The 15,564-nt window shown below is 46.9% G+C and overlaps 2 protein-coding genes across 2 annotated transcripts; both read left to right on the forward strand.

The window, feature by feature from the left end:
* Window positions 1-1,364: 1,364 nt before the first annotated feature.
* Window positions 1,365-6,175, forward strand: LOC101755702 (CRS2-associated factor 2, chloroplastic). The gene is made up of 6 exons (XM_004968601.3): window positions 1,365-2,205; window positions 2,883-3,010; window positions 3,713-3,938; window positions 4,716-4,843; window positions 4,964-5,144; window positions 5,461-6,175. Exons 1-6 carry the CDS (start codon window positions 1,434-1,436, stop codon window positions 5,898-5,900), a joined length of 1,875 nt encoding a protein of 624 aa, XP_004968658.1. The 5' UTR covers window positions 1,365-1,433; the 3' UTR covers window positions 5,901-6,175.
* A 604-nt stretch (window positions 6,176-6,779) lies between these two features.
* Window positions 6,780-14,154, forward strand: LOC101756104 (cytochrome c oxidase assembly protein COX15). The gene is made up of 7 exons (XM_004968602.4): window positions 6,780-7,169; window positions 7,712-8,028; window positions 11,997-12,222; window positions 12,294-12,539; window positions 12,648-12,758; window positions 13,170-13,301; window positions 13,537-14,154. The coding sequence occupies exons 1-7, from the start codon at window positions 6,927-6,929 to the stop codon at window positions 13,705-13,707; spliced, it is 1,446 nt and encodes a 481-aa protein (XP_004968659.1). The 5' UTR covers window positions 6,780-6,926; the 3' UTR covers window positions 13,708-14,154.
* Window positions 14,155-15,564: the final 1,410 nt, after the last annotated feature.

Consider the following 15,564-nt stretch of genomic DNA (forward strand, 5'->3'; position numbering starts at 1 on the left):
GTAGGGACTGGCAAGGGCTGCGGCGCCGTGGCACGGCACGTGCGTGCCGTGCGGGAGTAGGGCCGGGAGCGGGGAGGTAGGGCCGCGGTGGGCGGCGTAGGGACGTGCCGGCGGTGCCGGGCGCGGGGCCGCCGCGGGGCGGCGCGCGGCCCGAGGGCGCCGGCGTGGCCGGCGGGGCCGAGGCGGGCGGCGCGGGCTCGAGTGTGCAAGGGGCCGGGCGACGGAGGGGTATGGCGCCAGGAGGGTGGGGCGCCGGAGTAATGGCGTTGGGACCGGCCAGGAGGAGTGGCGCCAGGGGGAGGTGGCGCCGGGTGCCAGGAAGAAGAAAGAGGAGGAGAGAGAAGAGGAAAGGAGGAAGAAGAAGAAAGAAGAAGAAGGAAGGAAGAAGGAAAAAGAAAAAGGAAAAGGGGAGGGGAAAAGAGAAAGAAAAAGAGAGGGACCGGCGGCATTCGCGGCACGCGGTCGGAGCACGCGCGCGGCGTCTGACGACGGCACGCGGCGGAAATTACGAGTACGGATAAAAAGATCGGCTTGGGTGCCGGGGCGGCGGAATCGCCGGGAAGGTTTTCGATTTCCGAGAGCTCATCGGTAAAAAGATTTTAAAAGCGATTTTTGACGGGTGATTTTAGTTGGTGATTTCTGCGGGTGTTACATGTGGACCGTTCAGGGGCGTCATGGTGCACATTTAATGCGCCATGGCATGATGCGGGCACCTGCTGTTAGGAGGGTAGGGGTATCTAGATCGACGGACATCCTTAAAACCAAGAACACCAAACAACACTCAAGAGAGGGCGTAATATACAACATCCAAAATAGAACGTAGGGTATTACGCTACTCTGGCAGCCCGAACCTTTATAAATATGTGTCTTGTATCTTCGCTTTTACCATTAAGTTTCAGGTCCGGCGATCCACCACCAACCAATCTACTACATCGGGATACCCCTTGGTAGGTTGACGAGTCTAGACACCATCTAGCGCGCCAGGTAGGGGTGATCATCGATATCATCGTTTTAGCTTTTCTAGATACATAGGGCATATCTAAGTGCATAAAAAAGTCTCTAAATTTTAAAAAACCAAAGCGATCTATAATTTGGAATGGAGGGAGTACATTGCATCTTAAATGTTTGGGACTAATAAATTCATAAGAAAAATATATGACGATAACATATGATTTATATAAGTGATAAAATCTTTTGAGAGTTTACTTTCTTTTTTTTGAAAAGGGAACTTTGCTTTCACAAGGGATAAGTTATTGAGTTTTCAAATCAAACGCCAATTGTACCGTTACTTCATGGACACCAGGATCCATTTTTCCGTGAAAACCAAAGAAAGCCCCTGAAACAGAGGAAATATACAAAAAAAATATCTACACTCGTTATCTCCTTCGTCGTCTTCTCCTCCACTCCCCGACACCGCCGCATCACTTCCCGCCATGCCGCCACCGCCACCGCAGCGGCCAGCTCCCTCCCGCGCCGGCCGCGTCAACCTCTTCTCCGCCCCGCCTCCTCCACTCTCCAACCGCCGGTACCCCCAGCACCGGTCCCTTCCCCTCCCGCCAGTCCCCCCTCGCCGCCGACACCCCAAGAACCACGCCGAGCAGCCTTCCGAAGACCAGGAGCCGACAGACGGCGGTCCAAGAGCGACCACCACCACCAACAACCCCGCCTTCCGCGCGACCCACCTCCGCACCGCGTACCGCAAGCCCGTGCCCCCGGTCGCGGCCGCCGGCGAGGGCGAGGCCCTCCTCGCCGCCGACCCTGCCGATGCCGCCTCGGGGCGCGCCGTCGTTGTGGGGCCCTCGGGCCTCTCCTTCCGCCTACCCGGCGCGCCGTTCGACTTCCAGTTCAGCTACTCCGAGGCGCCGCGCGCGCCGCCGCTCGCCATCCGCGAGCCCGCGTTCCTGCCCTTCGCGCCGCCGACCATGCCGCGGCCTTGGACGGGCAAGGCGCCGCTGCTGACCAAGGAGGAGAAGGCGCGCCGCCGGGGCGTGCGGCTGCACACGCCGCTCGGGCAGGAGCCGGCGCAGACGGTGAGCCCGCACGGGATCATGATGGAGGTCAGGGGGAGGAGGCAGATGGACCTGGCAAGGGTGAGCCCCGGCGACGGCAGGACTAGAGATGAGGTGCTCGGCGAGCCGCTCACCCCCGCCGAGGTGCGTGCGCTCGTCAAGCCTCACATCTCGCACAACCGACAGCTCAACATTGGTACAACTTCACTGACTGCCATTTCCAAAGAGATAAAACAGTTTGATTTTTTCTGACTCTATTCGTTTAGACTTAAGATTAGACTGAAATTGGGCCAATGTGGAGAGTGTAATGGGAGAATCAGGCATAACCGCAGAAGTCTCTGATAGCATGAGATCAAATACACTTCAAAGCTGACTTTGAAGCAAAGGTCACCAATAATAACCTGAATGGGTAGTTTTTTCTCTTCAAAAAGTGGCAATGTATTTCATACTTAAACACGAGCAACTAAATTTGTGGCTTCTCAACTCTTCTGCAAGATTTGAAGTCAAATCCCTAGGCTCATATTGTAGGCGGTCATTGACAGTGTTTTGGTTAGATGGTTCTAGAGAAAGAATCTTGTAGTCCAGGCGGCAGTTTTCCAGCAATGGGGCTGGTTCCTGGTGAGGGAATGGTACAGATATTGTAAAGTGGATGTTGAAATGCAGTACTATTAGCTTTATTTAGCCAGTGAGAGTTGTTTTGGCCTGTCTGTATCCAACGTGGTGCACTGTGTGGAACAGATTCGGTTATAACTGTCTTTTGCTTGTGGGAGGGTTGGTTGTTTCAAATCTTCATCTCTCTTTTCCTTTGGGAATAAATTTCATTGCTGATGGAGTGTAGAGTTAATTATGCATTTCCTGATCAATTTCCTGTAGGAAGAGATGGCTTGACTCACAACATGTTGGAAATGATACATTGTCATTGGAGGCGGCAGGAAGTCTGCAAAGTTAGATGCCGAGGCGTTCCAACTGTTGATATGAACAATCTCTGTTATCACCTTGAGGTATCTATTTGCAGTTTGCTATTGTATATAAATGTTCAACTGTGCACATCCACATGTGTTCCTGCATCCCAGGCATCTGGAGATGCCATTGCTCCGTGCAAAACTATTTTCCCTTGCACAAGGTAGACTAAATTCTGTAATGTGTACTTGAATGCAAAATATGGTATCCAGTACGCTACAATGTTTTTTTTAAAAAAAAGATTTCAAAAGAATGGTAGCATGTCCTGTTTTATTTCTGTTCTAACTTGCATATGACTCAAATGGTACTTACACAAGAGTTGTGAAAGCTTTTAGGATCATAGTGAGTTCCTTCTTGTTTAGACTACACATTGTTCTCTTTTTTCTTATTTGGTTAGCAATAATGTACGAAAGTAGGACAATACGAGCAATAGGTATACCTTTATTGAGTTGCATGCACTGAGCTAACTGGGAAAGGTGGGGAATTCACTTATATTCCAACAGCCTTCAAAACAACAGAGTATAGTAGTGTAACTATACTTATATTTTGACCAGACCAGTGTATGAGTTAATGACTAAGAAGAGCTTGTCTATTGTTAGGGATGTATACCTGTTGGCCTCTCATGGAACAAGACCTCAATTGTCATGTATGCATGCTTATGTATTTTTTCCAATACAATTATACAAGCATATGGATTTTATTATAGTGCACTGTCATACATAGTAGCATCTATAATGTTCCAGGAAAAGTCAGGAGGAAAGGTCATTCACCGAGTAGGTGGCGTTGTTTTTCTATATCGAGGAAGACATTATGACCCACGGACTCGTCCTCGCTATCCCCTGATGCTCTGGAAACCTGCTACTCCTGTATATCCAAAACTCATCAAGGAAGCTCCAGAAGGGCTTACAAAAGAAGAAGCAGATGAAATGAGAAGCAAAGGGCGGAATCTGCCGCCAATTTGTAAACTAGGTATTAATTTACTGGTCCACTTGATTCTTATGGATAATTGTTCAGATTCTCAAACCCGGCAAAGTGACCAGGCCATACTTGTTGCAAAACCAGATGGCCTTTTTATTTGTTTTTATGTCTTTTACAAATTTCTTGTTTCTGACCAAAAAGCAGTATGGGGAATGGCCTATTCGTTGTAGGAACCTGAATCCTGCTCTGCACCATGTACTAGATTACATTTTAAGCATAACCAAGTGCCACAATACAAACCTAATCGTCTAGGATGGGCTTCTAGTACATGGTTCCTGATTTTTCATTTGTTTTGTATTTGCTTGCAAGATTTTGTACCATTTATGCCATGCATATCTGGAATGTGGCTACTGGCTAATGCTAAGATTTCTATTCAACCTGTTCTCTAGTTCGACAGAAGTTCCTGAGCATGCGAATTAATACTAAAAGTGCTAGGCCCTCCTTTAGAAATATATGACTTATTTTAGCATTCAAACTTCCTTAGCTTCAATCGCTGATATGGACTAATTTTTTTAGAGTTTTTTCATGAAAAATAGTATCATTAGAGCGCCAATGAGTACTTTATAAATGTAACAATTTTATTCTTTTGATTTACAGTACTAAAGTGTTTGTCAAGTTGTTCACTGGGCACTGTGTCTTGTCGAAATTGTCCTTATATTCTTGAAAAAGAAGGATTATTTGCATCTAACTCCATATTGAAACGAACATAGAAAAATATATGCTGATGCTACTGCCAAAGCATCTTATTTTGTATCCTGCATCTTGCAGCAAAAAATGGAATATATATCACTCTTGTCAAGGATGTGCGAGATGCTTTTGAAGGAAATGACCTGGTGAAGATTGATTGTGAGGGTTTGAATCCAAGCGACTACAAAAAGATAGGAGCAAAACTAAGGGTCCTATTCATCCCCATGAATTTCACAGTTTTCATTTCATTACCTATCGTGGAAGTGAATCCTGTATATATCTTCTTTCTGACCCCTTAGCTAAAATTGTTCACATATCTATATTTGCAGGATCTTGTTCCCTGTGTTCTTTTATCATTCGATAATGAACAGATATTAATGTACAGAGGCAAAGAATGGAAATCCAGATACTCGAAGCCTCTGACTCTCATTCCAAAAGTTCCAAAGAATAATCCGACACCAAAAGTTCCAAAGAATAATCCGACAATGTCTTCTGATGCAAGTGGTTCAGGTATGCATTCATAACCCTCGGGGATTACCTTGTTCTTGCTTCTTTAATATCCATGCTCATTTGTGTTCGGAGGAGCATTTTGGTCATTGATTTTTATGAGGTCTCTGCGTTTTGCATATCTTCCTGCACTTATTTTGTCAGATGCTTAATGCTGTTTATTCAAACGTACACTCAGATTTGTAGCATGGCAAAATGGGATGCCCATTCTTTTTCGAGCTCTTTTTCATTACACGAAAAAACAATTTCAGTTTCTCCAGCTGTTGATATTATCAATTAGTACTTCTGGAATTAATATAATGAGGCAAACTGCTTGCAGATGTCAATGAAGCCACTGATGCCAACACTCAATTCACAGTAAGAGAAGTATTGAGGCCCAAAATGTTTAAATTGTGGGAGAGTGCAGTGGACTCGTCTCTGGCATTGCTGCTGGATGATGCCGAAGCAAATGATCTGACACCCGATTCACTCCTGACGAGGGTTGAGGAGTTCAGCGTCACATCTCAGGCAGTGGAGCACTCATTTCCAGCTCTGCTTGTGGCCAATTGTGAGGTGAACACCGAATCTCCAAGTGCAGAATACATAAACGATGAGTCTGAAACAAGCATTGCTGGAAACCAAGAGGAACAGCTTGAGCAATCACCTGATCTCAGCAGCGATGAACACTTTGAACTCGACATGCTTGAGCGTCTGGAGTCATCGGTGCCATTGGGATCCCTGCCGATCGACACTATGATAGAGCAGCTGAACAGTGAGTGAACTGGAATAGCAGTCCAGTACGTTGGGGGTTAACTGCTGATGATCAAATTGCATTCTTGGATTGTATAAGCATTCTGTGCTCCAATCGCAGTCCGTTTCCAGAGAATTTTCAGCGATTCGCCAGCCAATATGATGTAAAGGAATTAACTTTAGCCGTGTGGCGTGCGTATGCACCACTTGTAAAGAACCGGCTGCACCTACCATCATCACCATCAATAATGAATGACAATGACAAATCTGTGATTTGTCTCAACTGTGCAATTGTGTGACAAATTTGTGATTGTCTCAACTGTGCAATTGTGTTAAATGCTGCGACTCCAATACTATGGATGCCATCGCTTAAGTCACCTTGGTTAAAATTAGAGCCAGTTGGGCATGGATTAGAGGACCATGTATACTTGTGGACTGTTTTCAGTAGAGTACTAAGGTCCATCAGTCCATGTAATGTAGTGAGCTGAGAGTTGAGATGAGGTTTCTGAATGTGTCACCAAAAGGAGAGAAGGCTGGGATAGGTCTTCTGATTTATTCAAGGTGATGTGCTTTCTCTGTTATTAGCTACCCGATTGGGAGCATGCCGCTGAACGTATCGCTAGCTAATGCGTGATTTGTTGCTTTTGTAGAGGTTGCTGCTATTTCCGGTTAAAGCGCAGCATGTCAAAAAAAAAATTCACTTGATTGTTAGAATACCTAAATGTATTTTAAACGAATTAGTTCCAGAGTTATGAAATACCCCATCCATTTCAAATTGTAAGTCATTTAAAAATAAAAAAAATAAAAGAAAATTCGAGCGGGCCACTCCGACGCTCTTCCTGTGGGCTCCTCTCCCGCCCTGCAACAGATCACAGATTTTCGGTGGGTTAACCCCCGAGTTTAGCACAAGATCGTGTGTGACACCGCAAGTAGTTAATCGCCTCCTAGACGTGGCCCCCCTAAACCCCACGCGCAACTGCAGAAGGCACGCCACATTTCTAAACCCCGGCGAGCAAAGCCGCCGCGGCAGTCACCGGAACCCGCGCCGCCCGCCTGATGGGGAGCAGGGTGGCCGCGGCGCTGCTCCGGCGGGGCAGGGAACAGGCGTCCGCCCTGCTGGCGCCTCGCCTTCCGAGGAGCGCTCCCGCTCTGGCCCCGCCTAGGGTTGGGCCCACTTCCTCCTCCTCCGGCGGCGGCGGCGGAGGCTGCCTCCTCCCGCCGAGGCCGGGGCCAGCAGGGGCCTGCTCCACCGCTTCCCGGCTCGCCTCCTTCCACGCCTTCCGCTCCTTCGCTCCGAAGGTGAGCGGGCCTATCTGCTTTCCTCACGCCTCTCTCCATGCCGTCAGTTTCGAGGAACTGCCGTCCCTTCTGTGATTGGATTGTTTTCGCGGGAAATGGCTCGGGGCGCCGCCACCCTGTGAGGATATATTGGCTGACAAATTTATGTTCTCGACTAGCATATGATCGTCTTGGGCGAGAGGTCTATCTCATTGATATAGTGAATTATCCATAATGAACCTTGACCATGTCTGTCTTCAGCGTTTTTAGATTGGACGGGAATAGCGCATATGATTAACCTCTGCACAAGGAAATGTTCCAAAGGAAGCGTTGCCTCGGACCTCGGTTGCTCCAATTCCTAAACAAATACAAATGATTGATGAACTTTTTTATGCGGTGCCATTTTGTTTCATATTTGAAATTCACACATCATCTATAGAATCCATTTCTCGATCTTTTGGAAAACGTGTTATGCAGTGCAATATAGCATTCATTGCTTTACCTTGGCATGTTGCAAGGAATTTTCAAAATTACAGCGAATTCAAATGTTTTTCTCATTGTAGACCTTGTTCGGCCAATGCACAAGAAAAATGTCAACTACTGTGGCAGCACTGAATTCAACAGTGGCCAGTGGAGCAGCAAATTCAGGATTGAAGTTGCTTGTTACAAAAGGGCCACAAGCCCAGAAGGCAGTTGGGATATGGCTCTTTGGGTGTGCTGCCTGGGTGTTCAGCTTGGTCATACTCGGAGGGATTACTCGCCTCACACGTTCTGGGCTGTCAATGACTGACTGGAAGTTCACAGGCGAAATACCTCCAATGTCAGACGCTGCGTGGCAGTTGGAATTTGAGAAATACAAGCAGTCTCCTGAGTACAAGAGGTTAGGATGCAATTGCGGCCATTTGTTTATATATTGCCTTACTTTTCTCTGCTATTATAGATGTACACTAGTGAAACTAGGCAATGGCCTGCTGCATGGTGCACAACGACTTAATTTTTCTTGCATATTCTACTTAATTATCCTTTCAGATGATGCTAGCATCTCAATGGAACACCACCTTCAAGAATTTGGTGCTACTGAACTTGTACTGCACTTTGCCTCAGTTTTTAACAACTTTCCTGTTAATTGAGGAATCCATAAACAAATAACACTACTAAATTGCATAATAAATTTGATGGGTCACTGGAAATGTATGGAAAGACACATTCTTACTAGTGAATGTTTCTCCAGACCTGTTTAACTGACACAATTTATGGTATTAGAAGTTGTGAAAGGTTTGACTGAGTTTTGCCATCCAATCCAATTATCCCCCTCCATTTTGACCTCTTATTGTTATGGCCGTGACTTTGACCATCACTGAAACTGGCATCGGCTGCCCATGTTCATGTCCACTTGACTAAAAGAATGAGATTAAGAGCTAAATAAAATGGATCATGTTTGGCATCAAACTAAATGAAGATCTAACCTGTTCAAAGTTGCCAAAGTCTAGTAATACCGTGTGCATCAAACCAAAAATCTCCATTGTTCTCATATCCCGAATCTTTGACAATTTTAAACATCTTAGAATGTATTAGAGGGCCATGTGCCCGGCTAGGCCCTTTGGGCCGTGTGGTGTGCCGCCGGCCTCTGGCCAGGTGCACCCTCCTTGGGTTTCTTGTAGGATAGGCAAGGGTTTCTTTGATTGGTGCTGTTTCTATAGACCAACCCCTAGGACCCTTGCCTATATATGTGTACGTGCTATGCACCTCCATAATCAATCTACAATTTCCCTAGCCATATTTGCTTCCTCACACGCGGCGTCCACTTTTGCATGTCCAGTGCGACAATGGCCGTGAGTTTGACAACTACAGCGCCCGCACGTTCTTCCTCACACACGGCGTCCACTTTTGCATGTCATGCCCATACATGTCCCCTCAAAATGGCAGAGCTGAGCAGATCATTCGCACCACGAACAATATTCTCCGCTCCCTCCTCTTCCAGGCGAGTCTTCCCCCCACATTCTGGGTTGAAGCTCTCTCCGCCGTGACATACCTCCTCAACATCCTGCCAATCAAGACCCTTGCTTTCTCCACACCGCACGAGGCCCTGTATGGCGCATCGCCGTCCTATGACCATCTCCGCGTCTTTGGTTGCAAGTGTTATCCTAATATGTCTGCCACTGCCAGCCACAAACTGGCGCCCCGGTCCGCCTCGTGTCTTCCTTGGATACACCGCTGTTTTGATCCTCGCTCTAATCGAGTCATCATCTTGCGGCACGTCATCTTTGACGAATCCGTGTTCCCTTTTGCTGAGCTCCCGTCCCCAACCCCCTTAGCGGCCTATGATTTTTTGGAGGATGTCATTGATCCTGTACCGGTTCCCATAGGACCGTCACAGACCTTGTTGCCTGCAGGTTCTCCAGATGCCCCGCCGGTTGGGTTAGCGCCCGTTTCTTCACCCGGCACACCATCGCCGGCCGCCTAGGCGTCCTCAGGCGCCCTGTCCCTTGCCCTGCAGCGTGCGACGGGGCCGGCCTCCTTTCCTGCACCGCCACGTGCGGCCTCCGGCGCTCCGTCTCCCGTGGCCCTTGCGCCACGGGTTCTTCCAGGCTTCGGCGCAGCGGCCGGCCCTGCTGTGCTAGCGCTTCGTCACGAGTACACGCTCCGCATCGACGGCCCTCGCCTCCGCTCGCCCAAAGGGGCGGTGGTCGTCCCGCCCGTCGTCAATCAGCATCGCATGACGACGCGCGCCAAGCTCGGGTTTCGTCTTCCCGCCCTGTTCCACACCGCGCTGTCGTCGCTCATCCCGAAGTCCTTCCATAGCGCCCTTGCCGACCCCAATTGGTGGGTGGCTATGGAAGATGAGCATGCAACGCTTCTAAGAAACAACACTTGGGATCTTGTTCCTCGTCCGTCGTGCGCCACCATTGTCACCAGCAAGTGGATCTTCAAGCATAAGTTTCAGTTCAATGGCTCTCTCGATCGGTACAAGGCACGGTGGGTACTTCGCGGCTTCACCCAGCGGCCCGGCATGGACTTCGACAAGACATTCAGTCCCGTTGTGAAGCCGGCCACTATCCGCACCGTGCTATCCTTGGCCCTCTCCCGTCGCTAGCCGGTCCATCAGCTTGACGTCAAGAACGCGTTCCTTCATGGCACTCTCTTAGAGACAGTCTACTGTGCACAACCTGCTGGTTTTGAGGATTCTGCTCACTCGGATTTCGTCTGCCGCCTCAACAAGTCCCTCTACGGTCTGAAACAGGCACCTCGCGCTTGGTACAGTCGTTTTGCTACTTATATTTAGTCTGTCGGTTTTGTGGAGGTCAAGTCAGATACTTCTTTGTTCATCTATCACCGGGGAACTGAGACAGCTTATTTCCTGCTCTACGTTGATGACATTGTGCTCACGGCCTCTTCGCATGACTTACTTCGTCAGATTATTCAGGCCTTACAGCAGGAGTTCTCTATGAAGGATCTTGGGCTTCTTCACCACTTCCTAGGTATGTGTGTTCAGCCGGTCGATGGTGGTGGCTTTCTCTTGTCCCAGTGCCAGTATATGGTGGACATCTTGGATCGTGCCGGCATGTCTAAGTGCAAGCCCTACTCCACTCCAGTCGACGCTAATCCCAAGGTTTCAGCGTCCTTCGGTGCTCCAGTCACGAATGCTTCGGATTTTTGCAGTCTTGCTGGGGCCTTGCAGTATCTGACCTTCACCAAACCTGATATTGCATACGCTGTCCAACAGGTGTGTCTCCATATGCATGATCCCAAGGAGCCACACCTCGCTGCCTTGAAGCGTATACTTTGCTACATCCGCGGCACTCTTCACCTCGGCCTTCTGTTGCGATCGTGCTCTGCCCAGGATTCACTGGTCATCTACTCAGATGCAGATTGGGTAGGCTGTCCCGACATACGCAAGTCCACCTCCGGATATGCTGTCTTCCTTGGTGACAATCTCGTCTCTTGGTCCTCCAAGCGTCAGCCGACTGTCTCCAGGTCCAGTGTCGAAGCAGAGTATCGCGCCATGGCCAACGCTGTCGTTGAGGCCACTTGGCTGCGCTAGCTCCTCCTGGAGCTCCATGCCCCTCTTCGCTGCGCCTCATTGGTCTATTGTGACAATATAAGCGTGGTCCACATGTCCTCCAACCCGGTTCAGCATCAGCGCACCAAACACATTGAGATTGATCTTCACTTCGTTCGAGAGCGCGTCACCATGGGTGATGTTCGTGTTCTGCATATTCCCACATCCTCACAGCACACGAACGTCTTCACCAAAGGGTTGCCTTCATCTGTATTCACAAAGTTTCAGTCTAGTCTAAACGTTCATGGCACTGACGATTAGATTGCGGGGGTGTGTTAGAATGTATTAGAGGGCCATGTGCCCGGCTAGGCCCTTTGGGCCGTGTGGTGTGCCGCCGGCCTCTGGCTAGGCGCACCCCCCTTGGGTTTCTTGTAGGATAGACAAGGGTTTCCTTGATTGGTGCTGTTTCTATAAACCAACCCCTAGGACCCTTGCCTATATATGTGTATGTGCTATGCACCTCCATAATCAATCTACAATTTCCCTAGCCATATTTGCTTTCAAAACATATTATCAAATTTTAGAAAGCGTAGAACATCGTCATCAACAACACAGCACATCAAAGAAAACAAATGGTCAGCATTTGTAGGAATTGATGAGTTTGGTAGCCATGTACGAAAAGTCATTCACATGGACTCTCAAAAATCTTTATTTATTTTCCTTCAACAACTAAAACTATCCCATATGTGTTTCCTTCATTTGCTCCTTGTATGTTCCCTCCATTGCGAGATACTGCTTTGCATCATATTTCTGCTAATGCAATAGCGGCTTTTTGTGAAAATATCTAGGGTGAACAAAGGAATGAGCCTTGAAGATTTCAAATTTATATACTGGATGGAGTATGCACACAGAATGTGGGGAAGGGCTTTGGGCTTTCTATTTGCGGGTCCTTTTGCATACTTTATTGCAAAAGGGTATGCTACCCGCCAACTTGGGCTCAGGCTTTCGGCACTTTTTGCACTTGGTGGTGCGCAAGGACTGATTGGCTGGTGGATGGTGAAAAGTGGTCTTGAGGTATTTATACAACGTCTTTTATGTTGAACTAATTTGAGGCTTGGAGCTTCGCTAATTCTTTTCCACCTCAGGAACCAACATCTGAGTATGTTCAGCCAAGGGTTAGCCCTTACAGGTTGGCAACTCATCTAGCCTCTGCATTTGCTATCTACTGTGGTATATTGTGGACTGCTTTGTCAGTAGTGATGCCAGATCCTCCAACCGGTTCAATGAGTTGGGTAAATGGTGCAGCAAAAATTAGGAAGTTGGCAATTCCTGTCAGTGCTGTCGTAGGCATTACAGCCATATCTGGAGCATTTGTTGCAGGCAATGATGCAGTACGTCGCTCTCCCTCCCTTCCTCTCTATATGTGTTGTGTTTTCTGCCTTGAAAACTATGTATACCTTTTGTTTTATATGTTTAATTTTTATTATTGCAATGACTAGGGGCATGCATACAATTCATTCCCAAAGATGGGTGACACCTGGATTCCTGAAGATGTGTTTAGCATGGAGCCTTTCGTACGCAATTTTTTTGAGAATACATCTACTGTGCAGGTATCTTCTCCTCCTAATTATAACTTTACAGATCTGTTCATGTTCTCATTTGGGGAAAAAAAAGTTCCGCTCCAAAAGATCATATTGTGTGAGGCCTTTTATTCCTTAGGATTTGCAGGTTCAGTCTCTTTGCTTTGTAATCAGTAGTTCGTTCTGAGTAGAGCCAATAGATTTTACACTAACCCAAACAGTTTATTTCTTCCTCAATAAAATTCATGGACAATTTTTGCAATAACTGTCATATAGACACTAATTTCTTGTTATCAGATCACCATCTTGCCACGTATTCTTTTGTTCATGCATTGGTGATCTGATCACAAGAAATTTTTAAGTGCATGATCACAAGAATTGTGTCAGTCAAGAATTCTTCATCCAGTCCTGTGGATTAACAAGCTCTTCCCATTTTTGTAGCTCAATCACCGAATCCTTGCAACAGCCACATTATTGTCTGTGGGTGGATTATGGCTGGGTGCCAGGAAAATTGACATGCATCCAGCAATCAAGTCTCTGATCGGGAGCACATTTGGAATGGCTGCTCTTCAGGTAATAAATCCAGCTCCTTGAGTTTATGCAAGGGTGATATTTTGGTAGTTTCTGCACATAACTGATGTAACACATTGATGATCGCAATCCAATCTGTATGTCAGATGAAGCACAAGAGTGTATTTTTTTTAGGCATATGAAAGAGTACAATCAACACCTAAAGCTACTCGATAGATTGACCTATACTAGTGCATTGTGCATAGGACATCTAACAATGTTAGACGTTTTATTTCAGGTTACGTTGGGCATATCTACACTGTTGATGTATGTTCCTACCTCCTTGGGCACAGCGCACCAAGCTGGAGCATTGACTCTATTGTCACTGATGATACTTCTTACTCACACATTAAGAAGGCCATCACCAGCTCTTCTTAAATCACTTGCAACTGCTGTGAAATCAACCTGATACTATGCCTTGAAAATCTTTCATCCGACAATTTACCCTACTAACATGAATCGGTGCCCTAGTTTCTTCGCACTGCCTGACTACTGAAACTTTTTTGCCGGGAAAAAGTATGTTACTATTTTAATAAAGTGTTGTTAACGTTTTACAGTGCCAAATATTAGAAACATTTCCAGACTCTTTCTTCATATTCTAACATTTCCTTTCTGGCACATTCTGTTTTGAGCTGTGAGCTCTTGTAGTCTTGTACCAATGGAAGCGGATGGATTTGTACCCTGAGATTATACGCCAGCCACGGTTCCCTTGTATTCTTATGTACCAGGCCAAGGCTGATCTGGATCCTAGATGTTTATCTGATTGATCACAGCGCATTTGGCTGTAACGAAGCTTGCCCATGTTGATGTCTTCAGAATTTTAGATTGTATATAATGGAATACCTTATGTGATTAACCTCTGCACAAGTGAATTTTTGGGGAAATTTAGAGAATAGCACTGATTTCTCACATTGTCCAGGAAATAGCACTACAAACCTATGAATTCATTGAACAACACTGGTTTTGCCACATAAATCTTCAAATAGCACTTCATCAACTTTTCTCACTCTTTTATTTGGTTCGGGTCCTTTTTTCACTTGCAAATAGATCAAACTGCCCCTGCTGCATTTCAAGTATGCTGGCCTCCCTTTTCTACCTCCTTGCAAAGATCATCAATTAAATGTTAGATTAACTTTCCACCGCCAATATTTACAAACAACACATGTTCTTTATCCTCCAACTCAACTCTACTCCCATCATCAAGAATAGTTATCCTCCAACTCAACTCTACTCCCATCATCAAGAATAGTTGTATATAGGTTGAAATCTAAGCATGCAAAGTAAACTCATCGTCTTTCCTACACACCAATTGAGGCTGACACACCAATTGAGGCCAAAACTACAGACTCAGATCAAGATCGGGATGTGAACTCATCCTACAGATGTAGTGTATCTTCCACCAATCACCATCCACTGCGATGTTCCTGACCATCCCGCCGTCATTAATCTCACAACCGCGTGCGCTACCGGCGTCATTCTGCCCATGGGTGCCTGTGCTGTCCAGCACACTTCCGCTCACTGCCCATGCAATCATCGCCCATCCTACTCTATCCATGCACGTCGCTGCTTCTTTCCGATGTCGTTTTAGGGGTTAGAATTGTTAGCAGCCACTAGCGGCCATACCATCTCGGATGTGGTTAGGCTCGAAGTAAAATGAGTTTGCGTGCTGGGTAACGAGTTGAGAAAGAGGAAGGGCAAGTTGGCCTTTTAGTTTCGATGGAAAAGAACAGAAACATTGAAATAAAAGAGGAAATAAGTAGTAGTGTTGTTTCATGAACCATTGCTTAGCATGTGATGCTATTCTATGAAGACACGTAGAACTGGTGCTGTTTCCTGAACACCAAGACATACCGGTGCTATCTTCTGAATTCCCCCGTGAATTTTTATGAAGAATAGAGCGATGCCTCAGGTGCTGTAGTCATCCTTCGGTAGGCTCACTCTGGAGAAGCGGCGCAACTACTATTTGGTTGGTGAAGCCTGAGCTTTTGGGCATTTGCCAAGTTGGCAGGACCGGTCCAGTGGGCTAAATGCATGTAGCTAAAAGCTTAGGTCCCGTTTTCTTCCACTGACTTATTTTTAGCATCCGTCACATCGAATGTTTAGATACTAAATTAGGAGTATTAAACGAACACAATTGACAGAACCCACTCACGCAGTAAGTGCTGAACGGATCTGTCCAATGGCTTAGGAGATAGTATGCAGAAAAGGGACTAGGGTTACATTTGGTTAGGACTTTGCTGGCGGGGGGGGGATGTGGCAACTGGGA

Source organism: Setaria italica, chromosome V, assembly GCF_000263155.2.
Source record: "Setaria italica strain Yugu1 chromosome V, Setaria_italica_v2.0, whole genome shotgun sequence".
In the NCBI taxonomy this organism is placed as follows: Eukaryota; Viridiplantae; Streptophyta; class Magnoliopsida; order Poales; family Poaceae; genus Setaria; species Setaria italica.